Raw genomic sequence first — 15440 nt, 5'->3', positions numbered from 1 at the left:
TGGTCTGAATGCCTTGTTGCTCCACAGTCTCTCAAAGATCTTTTTACTCATGATGGATTGGCTAGCGCCAGTATCCAGTTCCATGGCTACGGGTAAGCCATTCAATTTTACGTTTAGCATTATAGGTGGACATTTCGTCGAAAATGTATGCACCCCGTGTACTGCAGCATCTGCCTCCTCTCTCTGAGGCTCAAAATTGCTTTGATCCACCATGGACCGATCTTCCTCTGCCACGTGGTGATTAGCAGGTTTTGCAGAGCTTGCAGCTCGTTTGCAAGCTCGTTGGAGGTGCCCCATTGTTCCATAGCTCTTGCAAACATACCCTTTGAAACGGCATGAATAGGCTGAATGGAAGCCTCCACAACGCCAACAAGGTGCGAATTGCCTTGCATTCATCCTTTATTGCAGACTCTGAGTCATCTGGGTCACCTGAGGCCTGCTGGCAGTTGCAGACTCGTGGGTTCTGCCCTGTACATTTCTGCTCGCAAACACAGTTCCAGTTAATTTATGAACATTGCTAGCACTTGTGTGCTGAGAGATTTGTTTGGTGTTATCACTGGTGGACATAAACACCTGTGCTATCAGAATGGCCTTACTGAGGGTCGGTGTCTCTACAGTCAAAAGTTTTCATAGGAGGGTCTCGTGGCCAATGCCCAGTACAAAAAAGTCTCTGAGCATTTGCTCCAGGTAGCCATCAAACTCACATTGTCCTGCAAGTCGCCTTAGCTCGGCAACGTAGCTCGGCGCTTCCTGACCTTCAGATCACTGGCACATGTAGAACCGATATCTTGCCATCAGCACGCTCTCCCTCGGGTTAAGATGCTCCTGAACCAGAGTACATAGCTCCTCATACGACTTATCTGTGGGTTTCACCGGAGCCAGATGATTCTTCATGAGGCTGTAGGTCGGTGCTCCGCAGACCGTGAGGAGGACTGCTCTCCTTTTTGCAGGGCTTCCTTCTCCGTCCAGCTCATTGGCTACAAAGTACTGGTCCAGCCGTTTGACATAGGCTTCCCAGTCCTCACCCTCCGAGAACTTCTCCAGGATGCCCACAGTTTGCTGCATCTTGCGTTGGATTAGTATACTCGTCGCCAGTAATTGTGTTCCTAACACAGATGAGACTGCACACAGGGAGGTTAAAGTAACAGTGACATCAGTCTTTATTAAGACACTCCAGAGTCAGGAACAGACCTTAGGGGCTGGCTTATAAACAGTGCTCCCAAGGGATGCTTGGATCCCTTGGGACTTCATGGGGACGAGCTCCCTGGTGGCGGAACATGGGAGTGCATGCTTTACAGATACACAACAAATCTCTTGTGTGGCACCTTGTCAAAAGTGTTTTGAAAGTTCAAATACACCACATCCACTGGTTCTCCCTTGTCCACTCTACTAGTTACATCCTCAAAGAATTCTAACAGATTTGACAAGCATGATTTCCCTTTCATAAATCCATGCCGACTTCGACCGATCCTGTCACTGCTTTCCAAATGTGCTGCTATTTCATCTTTAATAATTGATTCCAACATTTTCCCCATTACTGATGTCAAGCTAAGCGGTCTATAATTACCCATTTTTTCTCTCCCTCCTTTCTTAAAAAATGCCGTTGCATTAGCTACCCTCCAGTCCATAGGAACTGATCCAGAGTCAATAGACTGTTGGAAAATGATCACCAATGCATCCACTATTTCTAGGGCTATTTCCTTAAGTACTCTGGAATACAGACTATCAGCCCCCAGGGCTGTATCGGCCTTCAATCCCATCAATTTCCCCAACACAATTTCCCGTCTAATAAGGATTTCCTTCAGTTCCTCCTTCTCACTGGACCCTCGGTTCCCTAGTATTTCTGGAAAGTTATTTGTGTCTTCCTTCGTGAAGACAGAACCAAAGTATTTCTCCAACTGGTCCGCCATTCCTTTGTTCCCCATTATAAATCTGAATCTGACTGCAAGGGACCTATGTTTGTCTTCACTAATCTTTTTCTCTTCACATATCTGTAGAAGCTTTTGCAGTCAGTTATTATGTTCCCAGCAAGCTTCCTCTCATACTCTATTTCCCCCCTCCCAATTAAACCCTTTGTCCTCCTCTGCTGAATTATAAAATTCTCCCAGTCCTCAGGTTTGCTGCTTTTTCTGGCCAATTTATATGCCTATTCCTTGGATTTAACACAATCCTTAATTTGCCTTGTTAGCCACAGTTGAGCCCCCTTCCCCGTTTTATTTTTACTCCAGACAGGGATGTGCAATTATTGAAGTTCATCCATGTGATCTTTAAATATTTGCCATTGCCTATCCACTGTCAATCCTTTAAGTATCATTCACCAGTGTATTCTAGCCAATTCACGTCTCATATCATCGAAGTTACCTTTCCTTAAGTTCAGGACCCTAGTCTCTGAATTAACTGTGTCACTCTCTATCTTAATAAAGAATTTTACCATATGATGGTCACTCTTTCCCAAGGGGCCTCGCACAACAAGATTGCTAATTAGTCCTTTCTCATTACACAACACTCAGTCTGGGATGGCCAGCCCTCTAGTTGGTTCCTCAACATATTGGTCTAGAAAACCATCCCTAATACACTCCAGGAAATCCTCCTCCACAACATTGTTACTAGTTTGGTTAGCCCAACCAATATGTAGATGAAAGTCACTCATGATAACTGCTGTACCTTTATTGCACACATCCCTAATTTCTTGTTTGATGCTGTCCCCAACCTCACTACTACTATTTGGCGGTCTGTACACAACTCCCACTAGCGTTTTCTGCCCTTTGGTTTTCCGTAGCTCCACCCATACCGATTCCACATCATCCAAGCTAATGTCCTTCCTTACTATTGCGTTAATTTCCTCCTTAACCAGCAATGCCACCCCACCTCCTTTCCTTTCTGTCTATGCTTCCTGAATGTTGAATGCCCCTGGATGTTGAGTTCCAAACCTTGGTCACCCTGGAACCATGTCTCCGTGATGCCAATGACATCATATCCATTAACAGCTATCTGCGCAGTTAATTCGTCCACTTTATTACGAATACTCCCCGCATTGAGGCACAGAGCCTTCAGGCTTGTCTTTTTAACACATTTTGTCCCTTTAGAATTTTGCTGTGATGTGACCCTTTTCGCTTTTTGCCTTGGGTTTCTCTGCCCTCCACTTTTACTTTTCTTCTTTCTATCTTTTGCTTCTGCCCCCATTCTATTTCCCTCTGTCTCCCTGCATAGGTTCCCATCCCCCTGCCATATTAGTTTAACCCCTCCCCAACAGCACTAGCAAACATTCCCCCTAGGACACTGGTTCCGGTCCTGCCCAGGTGCAGACAGTCCAATTTGCAGTCCCTTGAAATCGAGAAAGACTTGTTTCCACTCTAAAAGTGAGTTCTCAGGTGGCTGTACAGTCCAATAAGGGAATTACAGTCTCTGTCACAGGTGGGACAGATAGTGGTTGAGAGAAAGGGTGGGTGGGACAGGTTTGCCGCATGCTCTTTCCGCTGCCTGTGCTTGATTTCTGCATGCTGTCGGCGACGAGACTCGAGGTGCTCAGCACCCTCCAGGATGCTCTTCCTCCACTTAGGGCGGTCTTTAGCCAGGGATTCCCAGGTGCCGATGGGGATGTTGCACTTGATCAGGGAGGTTTTGAGGGTGTCCTTGAAATGTTTCCTCTGCCCACCTGGGGCTTGCTTGCCATGTAGGAGTTCCGAGTAGAGCGCTTGCTTTGGAAGTCTCGTATCGGACGATGTGGCCCGTCGAACGGAGCTGGTTGAGTATGGTCAATGCTTCGATGCTGGGGATGTTGGCCTAATCGAGAACATTGACTTTGGTGCGTCTATCCTCCCAGTGGATTTGCAGGATCTTGCGGAGGCATTGCTGGTGGTATTTCTCCAGCGATTTGAACGCGACCACCAAACTCTGGCGGGAGTGTTTTTTTCAGTAATGCACGCCGGTGGCCCGCTCCCCAGCGGTATTTCGAAACCACCAGAGGAACACGTCGACCGGGTGGTTTTCAATCAAAAAATAGGAATACCGCCGAAAAACCCGGCAGAAATACTGACCAAATTCCAGCCCATAATCTTTATCCAGCATACACACACCACAGCACCCATTACAATGGGGTGCTAATCATGAGCAGAAACCCTGGCAGATTATTTCCTCCTCCCAACAGAGGCCGACTTCATGGTTTCCACCCCCAGTTAAGATCTGCCAGTTCAGCAGAAGTTCAGAAATGGAGCTGAAATAAGAGTTGTCTAGTTTGCATAATTCAACTCAATATGCAAACAAGGCTGTTGCAGTTTCATATTTTGTTCTGAACGTCTGAAGTGAAACTCATTATGTTTGAGAATCTGCAAACGGAAGTACAGACAACTCTCGATTATCCAGGTCCCTCGGGGATTGGGCTATGCCGGGTAAACGATTTCTCTGTTAGAGCGATTGACATTATAAAGTTAAAACATTCCCGGGCCGAAAGGACTCCGAAGCACCGGCCCGATACCTTCCCGGGCTGAAAGGACTCCGATGTCAGTGGCCTGATGCTTTCCCAGGCCGAAATTTTAAATCCCGTTACAATGGTTTCCCATTGGATCTGTGTGCAGATAACCGAGAGTTGCCTGTACTGAGAAATCCACACTGCTGGATGCGTAGTACACACTCACTGAACAAAACAAATACCATCATAACAGTTGGGAAATACCACCCTCACTAGCTCTCTCTCTCCACCATTCTCTTTCTCTCTTCCCAACCGCTCCCCCTGCCACACACCACCCTTTTTCTCTCTCCTCTCTCTTTCTCTCTCCCCCACAACCCTCTCTCTCTCTATATATATATCTCTTTCCTCTTTCTATCCCCCCCATCATCACCATAGGCAGTCGCTCGGAATCGAGGAAGACTTGCTCCCACTCCTAAAATGAGTTCTTTGGTCCAATACGAGAGCCACAGATCCGGTCACAGATGGGACAGACATTCGTTGAGGGAAGGGGTGGGTGGGACAGGTTTGTCACACCCTCTTTCCGCTGCCTGCGCTTGACCGCTTAATGCTCTCGGCGTTGAGACTCGAGGTGCTCAGCGCCCCCCGGATGCACTTTCTCCATCTAGGGTGGTCTTCGGCCAGGGTCTCCCAGGCGTCAGTGGTGATGTCGCACTTTACCAGGGAGGCTTTGAGGATGTCCTTTTAATGTTTCCACTGCCCACCTTTGGCTCGTTAGCCATGAAGGAGTTCCAAGTAGGGCACTTGCTTAGGGAGTCTCGTGTCTGGCATGCGAACCATGTGGCCTGCCCAGTGAAGCTGATCGAGTGTGGGCAGTGCTTCAATACTGGGGATGTTGACCTGGACGAGGACATTGATCTTGGTGCACCTATTCCCCCCCATCATCGCTCTCTGTCTCTCTCTCCCACCACCACTCTAAAAATCTCCCCACCATCTCCCTCTCTATCTATCTATCTATCTATCACCATTACACCACCACCCTCTCTCTTAACATCTCTCTCTCCACCATCCTCTCTCTTTCTTTCCCTCTCCACACCACCCTATTTCTCACTCTCTCTCTCTCTCCTTTCTATCTATCCCTCCATCACCCCTCTCTCCCCATCCCCTCTCTTTCTTCTTCTTAGGCAGCCCCCCGGAGTCGAGGATGACTTGCTTCCACACTAAAATGAGTTTTCAGGTGACTGATGAGTCCAATGTGGGACCTACAGTCTCTGTCACAGGTGGGGCAGACCGTGGTTGGAGGGTCGGTTGGGTGGGGGGCTTGGGTTGTCGTGTGCTCCTTCTGCTGTTTGCGCTTGGCTTCGACGTGTTCGGCGCCTTCTCGAATGCACCTCCTCCACTTTGATCCTCCACTTTGAGCGCTCTTGGGTCAGGGACTCCCAAGAGTCGGTGGGGATGTTACATTATTTCAAGGAGGCTTTGAGGGTGTGCTTGAAGCTTTTCCTCCGCCCACCTGGAGCTCGCTTGCCGTGTCAGAACTCTGAGTAGAGCGCTTGATTTGGACGTCTAGTATGGGCGATGTGGCCCATCCATCAGAGCTGATCGTGTGGTCAGTGCTTTGATACTGGTGATGTTGGCCTAAGCGAGAACACTGACGTTGGTACGCCTATGTAGAGCTATATTTTGTACATATATTTTATATATATATATTATATGCCCCCTCTCTCTCTTTCCCCTCCCAGCTACCCTTTCCGGATGTAACTAATTATGAAGCACGCAGTGTCCACCAGTACGCTCACGGCCTTCTGCGAGAGGTGGGCGTCGGTGGGACTGGAGTGCATCATTTCAACCGGCAACAGAATTTTAATTTGATTTGATTTGACAAAGGTTCCCTTTTATGTTCAATTGTTAATTTGTGGATTTTGGTGCCCTCAAAAAAAAGTGTGGGAGGGGGGGCACTTGAATGCAAGTTTCTACCAAAATAGTTGCAACTAATGATGATCGGTATCCCCAATGATGATTCGTGCTGGAAACTCTGGAGTCATGCTGACACTTGCACTGTGCGTGTCCCTTTAAGAGCCGGGCAGTTTCGCTGAGTCACTCTGAAACTGATCACCGGCCAAAGCTCGCGAGTTCTGGGTGATTACAAGAGGAGGAGGGGAGGCAGAGCATAGGGAGTATTGGCAGCAGGAGCAAGCTGGGGAAGGTCATATTGCAAGAGGACGCATCGGTGCTTTCAAACCAAAGTTCCAGTAACGGTTAGGCGCTTTTTGCTTTTGTACATTTGCACGATTATTGATTTGTTTTAAGTAACATGTGTGTATTTTTTTTTTAAAGTCAATGGATTCAATTCATTTTCTTTTCTTTGCAAAGATGCACTTTCAAAGAAAAGGAATCCTTTTGAGTTGTAGCTTGAATCTCTCTAGTTGAGCTGGGCTAGGGGGGGTTTGATGGGTTGAATGGCTTCTGCTTTAAGTTGCGCTAAAGCACAAAGGGCACCGCGTGTGACGGCAATCCTCTTTGTTCACTGGTTAAGATTTCTTCCAACTTATGGAGGATTTTGCTAGGTGAGATCGTGTTAATCTAAGCTCGAGTTTTAATAATTTGATTTGAAGATTTTTTTTAGAATTTGTATCTTGCAATATCTGCTTTCAAATGTGTACCTCGCTACGAGATACCAGAGGGGCTTTGCAACCTCCTGAAGCACGTCCTCATTTATTGCAAGTTGCTACCCACGTTGTACAATGTAGCAAACGAATCGGTGTATCCATCCGATCGGGGTATCCTTGCAGCACTAGATGGACCTTTTAACCGCTATCCACCTTGCAACATTTAACTTTTTAAAAATTGCTCGATGATTGTGTTTGGTTTGCACAATAAATAGTCTTGCAGCCTGGGAGGGGTTGGAGATGTAATATATCTCGCTCTCGATCAAAAGTCCGGGAAATATCCCTTTATCACCCAAAGCGGTATCTTGAAGTCGATGTTGGCCTTTGAACAGCGAAAGCACACAATGTGTTTAAACTTCATTGCAGAAATTTGAGTTGAGGTCATTGCAAGTCAAAAGAACCGGAAGCGTTCAATGATTTGAACTGGCATCCCTGAACTCGAGCACTTCTCTCTATGCAGTTTCAGTGTTGTGTAGTAACACTATGAATTGCCACGTGATTGAAGGCTACCATTAATGTCCGCACCCACTTTCAAAGCAAAGAGAGGGGGGGGGGAGGGAGAGAGACTTACTGTGTGTAACTGTCGAAATCGGGGGAATTGTGAGCTCAGGCCAAAACTGCCTGCAGCTGTTCACTTGCAGGAAGGGACTTTTGTGCCAAAATAATACATTTGCCTTTAAAACGTGACCAACACTGCAAACTAGCTCCTTGGGGGATCGTGTGTATCTGCAGATTCAGAGGCCTGCTTGGTCACAATGAATTACAGACCTTGGTATTTACATTTGGAATTTTGAATCTGGCTGCATATGTGACTTCATGAACAAGACCTGTTTTGCAGAAGCCACTCTCTTGCATACCAATATTTCTGGTTGGATAAGAGTTTTGTTTAAATAGAAAAATTGCCATTGAGTGCAATGAAGGTTCACCAGATTGATTCCTAAGATGGGTGTGGGGGTGGAATTGTCCTGAGTGATTGCAATAGGCCTATATTCTTGTGTTTTAGAAGGTTGAGGTGATCTCATTGAAACATACACAATTCTTACAGGGTAGATGCAGGGAGGATGTCCCCCCCCCCCCCCCCCCCCCCAACCCTGGCTGGGGAGTCTAGAACCATGGGCCACAGGCTTAGAATAAGGGGTCAGCCATTTCAGACAAATGAGAAATTTCTTCACTCAAAGGATGGTGAATCTTTGGCAGTCTCTACCCCAGAGGGTTGTGGTTGATCCTATTTTGTGAGCGTGATAGATTTTTGGATCTTGAGGGACCTGGGGACAGTGCAGGCAAATTGAGTTGAGATCAGCCATGATCTCATTGAATGGCAGAATAGGCTAGAGGGGCTGACTGGCCTGCTTGATGCTTTTTATTTCTAGGATAGTGTGGTATTCCAGAACTTGGCTCTTGCAGTATAGTAGGATGTGAGCTAAAAACTGGATCCCAGTGGGTGAAGCAGCATCTGTGGAGAAAGAGTTCAATATTTTAGGTTGATGACCCTTTGTCAGAACTGGCCTTTTGTAGTAGGATGTGAGCCTTGAGGATCTGTTGCGAGCTGGGTCAAGTCCCTGCAGCGAGACATACAATCCTACCTTTGATAGGGCGCAATCCAAACTGGTGCACCAACAGCTTTCGAGATGTCTGGGAATGCTTCGGGTGCAATCTAACTACAGTCCATTTCTGTGGCTCTCGTATCTGCTTGAATTTGCCTCCAGTAACTCTCTGTCTGCCCATACAGTAACTGTTGAAGATGGCAGCGGGCAATGCTAAGATTGGTCAAGCTGCACCTGACTTCACAGCCAAGGCGGTGATGCCCAATGGTGAATTCAAGGATCTGACTCTGTCCAGTTACAAAGGTAAAGGGCCGTTGAGATGCATTCCTTTCTTGAACCTTTTTCAGATAACGTTCCACTGTTTGCTTCTGCGTTGATTTTTTTGGGGCCGCGTGCTGAATTGCTGCAATCCCAGTGAACCTGAGCAGGACTTCATCCCAGTGTTGGAAACACCCGAGTAAAACAATTTGATAGCAAAGCTGGATTAAAGCATAGTCTGCTTTAGTCCCAAAGGTTCCATAGACTTAAGATTAATGGAGGGAATGCTATCCTTTTTAATGAATAAAGGGTAGACAAGGGGAAATGATTTCCTCTGGTGGGAGGAGTCCAGAACAAGGGGGTGGGGGAATAACTTTAAAATTAGAACTGGGGATAATGTCAGTAAGCACTTAACACAGGATAGTAGAGAAATATATCTTCAGCTGTTGAGGTGGGTGGGGTGGGGTGGGTCAATTGAAAATGCAAAACTAATTGCTTTGTTTGGCTAAGGGTTATGGAGCAAGGCAGATAAATGGAGTTGAGGTACAGATCAGCCATGATCTAATTGAATGGTGAAACAGGCTTTTGGCATAGAGCAGAAGTTGATTTGTCTGCTCCTGTTCCTTGGTTCCTAATGGCTTTGTTGAAATTGCAAAAGTACTTCAGCTTTTATCTTTTGCAATAGCCAGATGGTTTGCTGTAACTTGTGAAGCTGCTCTCCTCAATGCAGAGGGTGGGGCCAGTGATGTGAACAGAATGTGGAATGGTCAGCTCCACCTTGAAAACCAGTGATGGTATTAACATTCTGGGTAGGACCCCCCCTTATTGGGCCTGGCCAGTCGGGTGTGTCTTCATAGGACAGAATGACAAACTGGTAAGGTAAAGAATAAAGGCAGCTAATAGAGATCAATAGTTTCGGATTAGAAAGGGTTTAGTCATAGAATCTTACAGCACAGAAAAAGGCCACTTGGCCTATCATGCCTGTGCCAGTGAGAACAATCCAATTAGACCCACTCCTTTGCTTTTTCATCATAGCTCTATTCAACTATTTATCCAATTGCCATTCAATCTGCTTCCACCTATGCAGGCAGTGCTTTCCAGAGCATAATTTGTGATAAATTAAATACTAACACTCTCTATTGGGCTTCTGAAATTCAGGTATGATTCTACATTAATTTGCACAGCAGCTTGTCCCTTAGTGAGCTGGGGTGTCTGGAATGATGTCGCTGGCATCATAGCCCTTTCAAGCACAGCCATTCAGTGCATCTTGTACCAGTTCTAAGTTTGGGGGGGGGGCAAAATTAATTCCACTTGACTGCATTTGTCTTTATAGCCCTACATCTTTGCTTTATGCCTTGACCCAGTGATCCTGTTAAAGGTCTCCATCTCAGTCACTTGCTGCAAAGTGTACATGCTCCCCTTACAAAACTATCTTGATTTCCCCTTGTCCTTTTGCTAGCAATTTTAAATTGACTCTCCAATAAAAGACTTGCATTTATATAGTGCCTTTCACAACCCCTGGCTGTCTCAAAGTGCTTTACAGCCAATGAAGTACTTTTGGTGTGTAGTCAGTGTCGTAATGACAACTAAACTGTCAAACCTTTTTTGTATTTATATTTTTTAAACTATTAAATCTCTGCTCTGGTGGAAATCTCCATGGATCTGTAATTTTCCCATCCCTGGTGAATGCACACTCTGTATTGCTTTAATGTCCTTCAGTCAGCATCCAAAGCTGCATAGTCTCTGCAGCCAAACTGATGCTTTGTACAAGGTTTATCACTGCCCCATTTCTCCTGTACTGTATCTCAAGCTCAAATTGCTATAGACCTCTTTTGACTTTCTCTTGGCACTTGTGCTTTTGAGAAGTGTATTTGAGACTCTTGGTCCCTCTATTCATGTTCCAAACCTTTCTCATGAGGGGCCTAGATAGTGGATAAGGACTTATTTCCCTGAGTGATGGTCAACAACCAGGGTGCAGAGATTTAAAGTAATTGGTAGAAGGATTAGAGGGGAGATAAGTGAACAGTTCTTCACCAGAGGGTGGTGGGTCTAGAACTCATGGCCTGAAAGGGTGGTAGGGGCAGAAACCTTCACCACATTTAAAAGGTACTTGAAGTGCCATAACCTACAGGGCTATGGACTGAGCTGACTGATTAGGCTGGATAGCTTTTTTGACTGGCACACGATGGGCTGAAATGGCCTCATGTTTTTTTTTTTCTGTGGTTGAATATGTCCCATTCTCTTTCCATCCCCAAAATGTATTGCCCCTCCCTCATCTGCATTAAACTACAGTCGCTGCCTGTCTTCCTGCCCACTATCTTCCTGTTTTCCACAGCTCTTCTTGCTACTTGCCAAACCTTTAATGTTGGTGCCCATTGTCTGTGGAGTGATGAGCAAAGCTCTCACTGGCTCTAGTGCATTGGGTAAATGCAGAGTCTTGATACCAACTTTTAAAGCATTTTGTCTCCCAAACTCTAGGAAAGTATGTTGTCTTCTTCTTCTACCCGCTGGACTTCACCTTTGTCTGCCCAACGGAGATCATTGCCTTCAGTGACCGAGCTGATGAGTTCCACAAGATCAACTGTGAAGTAATCGGTGCCTCCACAGATTCTCACTTCAGCCACTTGGCCTGGTAAGAATTCCTATACTACTGTTTTTAGTAGAAATGGTCTTGCTGAAAGTGGAAACAAACCTGAGACTATCTCCAAAACCTAACTTTTCTCCTTTTTGACCTTGTTGTTGGCTACTGGCATGACCTGCTTGAAATGCTGTTTGTATTTTGAGGTATTTCTGCCCTTCAGTTTTCAAATTCTGTCCTGCAGCTCAATTCTGGGCTAGTTGTCTAGTGGTCATTGTCATAGGCAGTCCCTCAAAATGAGGATAACCTGCTTCACACCAAAAAGGGATGAGTTCACAGGTGTTTCAATGAAGGACCTAATATTCCAGGTCCCGAACTACATGTTTAAGGGTGGAAGATGCCTGTGTGGATTTTTTTTAATGTGTGGTGGCTGGTGTGCAACAGCCATCAGTGGATATGCTACTCTGTCAAATTGGAAGGGGGGAGGAAAGGGAAGAGAGAAATAAGAACATAAGAAATAGGAGTAGGCCATTTGGCCCCTTGCATCTGTTCCACCATTATGGCTGATCTGATCTTGGCCTAAACTCCCCTTCCCTGCCTGCTCTCCATAACCCTTGACTCCCCTGAGCTTCTTTGAAACTATTGATGGACATTTCTACTGAGCTCAAGTATTTAAATTTTACCAAAGAATTAATTAGTGTGCAATCATGAAGTGATTTTGTTAACCTATTGGATATTTGATGTGCTACTGCATTGGTTTTGAGCTGAGATTAATGTCTTTGCCCCCCCAAAAAAAAACCTGTGACCTCACCCAGTACAAGGGCAGCTGGTGCTTGGAAACACCACCTTTCAACTCTCCATCCTGACTTGGAAATATATCAGCCATTCCTTCTTTGTCACTGGGTCAAAATCCTGCAATTCCCTCCCGAACAGCACTTCAACACTGACTGCAGCGGTTCAAGAAGGCAGCTCACCACTGTCTTGAGGGCAATAAATGCTAGCCTTGCTAGTGACCCTTGCATCCCATGAAGGAATAAAATTGCCCCATGCCAGTAAGTCTCCATTGTATAAATTAAAAGCCACTATCTATTGGTAATACTAATGCTTCTTGCCCAAATATTTTCACAGCTCTAAACTGGCTCTGCAACTTGTTCCATAATAGTACATTGACTTCTAGATGAGCATCACTAGTCAAAAATGGAAGTCTGAGTTGTCTGTTCTGCATGTTGACTGGATTGTCCATGCCCAATAACTAGGAGTTTCTTCCCTTGTTTAGTGAATTGGAGAAACAGTCTTCAATATGGAAGATGTATTCACATTTCCTTAAATTGTCCGCACTTTTTAAAAGCTGTACTATTGTATTTTCAGGATTAACACGCCTCGTAAACAGGGTGGTATCGGCCATATGAAAATCCCACTGGTCGCTGACCTGACTCAGGCCATCGCCAAAGACTATGGAATTCTGAAGGAGGATGAAGGGATTGCTTACAGGTGAGGGTACATATGGAAGTTAGTGCAACATTGGGTGGGATCTAGGCTCTTGCAAAGATTCCCATTCATTACTTCTGACTGGCCCCCATTGGTACTCTGAGCAAGCTGACCTGATGTTGGAGCTATGTGACCATCCCTGGTCTTGAGCTGAAGGTTGCTGACTAAGCTCAATAGTGAAGTGTGATGGGCCATGAGATTATTGTCCACTTGATATGCAAGAAAAAACATGTCTGGTCTTTCCATGCTTGGGCTGTCCAGAGAACACTTGATTCCAGTGAGGTACTGGTAGAAACTTTGAGACTTGGATTTATATAGCACCTTTCATGACCACAGGATGTCTCAAGCACTTTGCAGCCAATGTAGCACTTTTGAAATGTAGTCACTGTTTGTACAAAACATGGCAGCCAATTTGCACACAGCAAGCTCTCTCAAACAGCAATGTGATAATGACCAGAATTTTTTTTTTGTTGATGGAGGGATATATATTGACCAGGGCACCAGAGGTAGCTCCCCTGCTCTTTGAAAATAGTGCAGTAGAATCTTTTGTGTCCACTTGAGAGCAGACAGGGCCTCTGTTTAACATCTAGTCCAAGGTGTCAAGAACAGGGTGGAGTTGGGTTTCAAGTGTTCAGCCTGAATGATTTCCAACTTGCTGCAGATTAAGTGAGGGAAAGAAACTCCAAGCTATTGGGGATCTGTTGCAGCAATGAGCCTACAGATTAAGAATGAGAAACTTTATCAAGGTGACCATTGGCTGGATTCTGCACTTCCAAGATAGGAGTTGGACTTGAGGGATTTTCAAAATCAAACTATTTTGAGCTGAGTTTGAAGGATGAACTTTGGGATAAATGACGTTTCTACTAACCTTTTGTTTCTTTCTCCTATTTAGAGGACTCTTTATTATCGATGGAAAAGGCATCCTGCGTCAGATTACAATCAATGACCTTCCAGTTGGCCGTTCTGTGGATGAGACTCTGAGGCTAGTGCAGGCCTTCCAATTCACTGACACACATGGCGAAGGTGATATATCTTGTTTCCTTGTACAGTTCATTAACAGTTGTCATTTAACAGAGCTCCATCCTTAATAACTAAATGAAAACTGCCAGTCTTGCATTTTCCAAATTGTGTTGGCTTTTTAAACATTTATTTCTTCATGGGATGTGGAACTCCTTGCTAATGGCTTTTGACCAAGTCTTGATTTTTGGTTGCTCAGAAGTTAGATTCTTTTTTTTTTTGTTAATTAGAGCATGTCCTTGCAGTCGAATGATCCTTCCTTCTTGGCATCCATCCTTCTAGGACCTTAAGTTAAGGTCAGCAAGGTGGTTCTTTAGGTTGTGGGTGCATGTGAGCAGATTGACACAAATGGACACTGGGCTGGCTGTTGGGGTTGAAAGGACCTCTGCTGGTGGTCCAGCCTGCTATTTTACTTGTGCTATAGGGTTAACTGACTTTGTAGATCGAAGGAAGACTTGCATTCATATAGTGCATTTCATGACCACCGGACATCTCCAGGTGCTTTACAATGAAGTACTTTTGGAGTGCAGTCACTTATGTGGCACCAATTTGCACACAGCAAGCTTCCCACAAGCAGCAATGTGATGACCTGATCTGTATGTTGATTGAGGGATAAATATTGGTCAGGGCACCAGGGATAACTCCCCTGCTCTTTGAAAATAGTGCCATTGTATCTTTACATCCACCTGAGGGCAGACAGGGCCTCAGTTTAACGTCTCAGCCAAAAGATGGCACCTCTGACAGTGTGGCACTCCTGCAGCAAAGTACTGGGGGCGTCAGCCTGGATTTATGTGCTCAAGTCCCTGGAGTAAGACTTGAACCCACAACCTTCTGACTCAAGGCATGTGTGCTGCCCACTGAGCCACAGCTGGCATTAAGGGGGCCATTTTACATTGTAGGAGACTAATGTGTCCTTTTGTCTGCAGTTTGCCCTGCTGGCTGGAAGCCAGGTCAGGACACCATCAAGCCTGATGTGCATGACAGCAAAAAGTTCTTCGAGAAGCAATCCTAGACTTTCGGTCCAACCGTCGTAACAGCATTGAAGAGTAAATGTTGTGAAGACCTAAATGTAGAGCTTGCTGCGCACGCTAGGATGTTACTGTCAGACCTGTGAAGAGACTGCTGCACACTATGGATGTTGAATAGTCAGTATTTGTTCATGCACCTGTGCTCCAAGTAACAAGGTCCAGTCAAACTCCTGTGAAATGTTTGTTTTTTCTATTACTGTACCAGAATAAAACTTTGAACGGAACTGTCTTCTCTCTTGCTCTGCACTAGTTGGGTTCAGAATAAGGGATCGCCCATTTAAAATGAGATTTCTTTGGGATTGTGAATCTTTGGAATTCTCTGCCCAGAGAGCTGTGGAGGCTGGGTCATTGAATATATTCATGGTGGCGATAGATTTTTGAACAGTAAGGGAGTCAAGGGTTATGGAGAGCAGGCAGTGAAGTGGAGTTGAGGCCATGATCTTCTTGAATGGC

At 45.5% G+C, this 15440-nt stretch overlaps 1 protein-coding gene across 1 annotated transcript; it reads left to right on the top strand.

Moving 5' to 3' along the window:
• The first annotated feature begins 6559 nt into the window (after positions 1–6559).
• LOC139237957 (peroxiredoxin-1-like) lies at positions 6560–15211 on the top strand. The gene is made up of 6 exons (XM_070867290.1): positions 6560–6663; positions 8804–8921; positions 11355–11508; positions 12823–12945; positions 13835–13965; positions 14886–15211. Exons 2-6 carry the CDS (start codon positions 8816–8818, stop codon positions 14969–14971), a joined length of 600 nt encoding a protein of 199 aa, XP_070723391.1. The 5' UTR covers positions 6560–6663; positions 8804–8815; the 3' UTR covers positions 14972–15211.
• The last annotated feature ends 229 nt before the right edge of the window (positions 15212–15440 follow it).

This window comes from Pristiophorus japonicus, chromosome 24 (genome assembly GCF_044704955.1).
Source record: "Pristiophorus japonicus isolate sPriJap1 chromosome 24, sPriJap1.hap1, whole genome shotgun sequence".
Classification (NCBI taxonomy): Eukaryota; Metazoa; Chordata; class Chondrichthyes; family Pristiophoridae; genus Pristiophorus; species Pristiophorus japonicus.
Note: the sequence above shows the minus strand (reverse complement) of the source record. Positions and strands in the feature narration are given on the sequence as shown.

Coding starts and splice junctions, on each gene's coding strand:
- LOC139237957 (XM_070867290.1), top strand. CDS start 8,816: ATGGCAGCGGGCAATGCTAAGATTGGTCAAGCTGCACCTGACTTCACA. Junction 11,509..12,822: donor CACTTCAGCCACTTGGCCTG/GTAAGAATTCCT, acceptor TTGTATTTTCAG/GATTAACACGCCTCGTAAAC. Junction 13,966..14,885: donor CACTGACACACATGGCGAAG/GTGATATATCTT, acceptor TTTTGTCTGCAG/TTTGCCCTGCTGGCTGGAAG.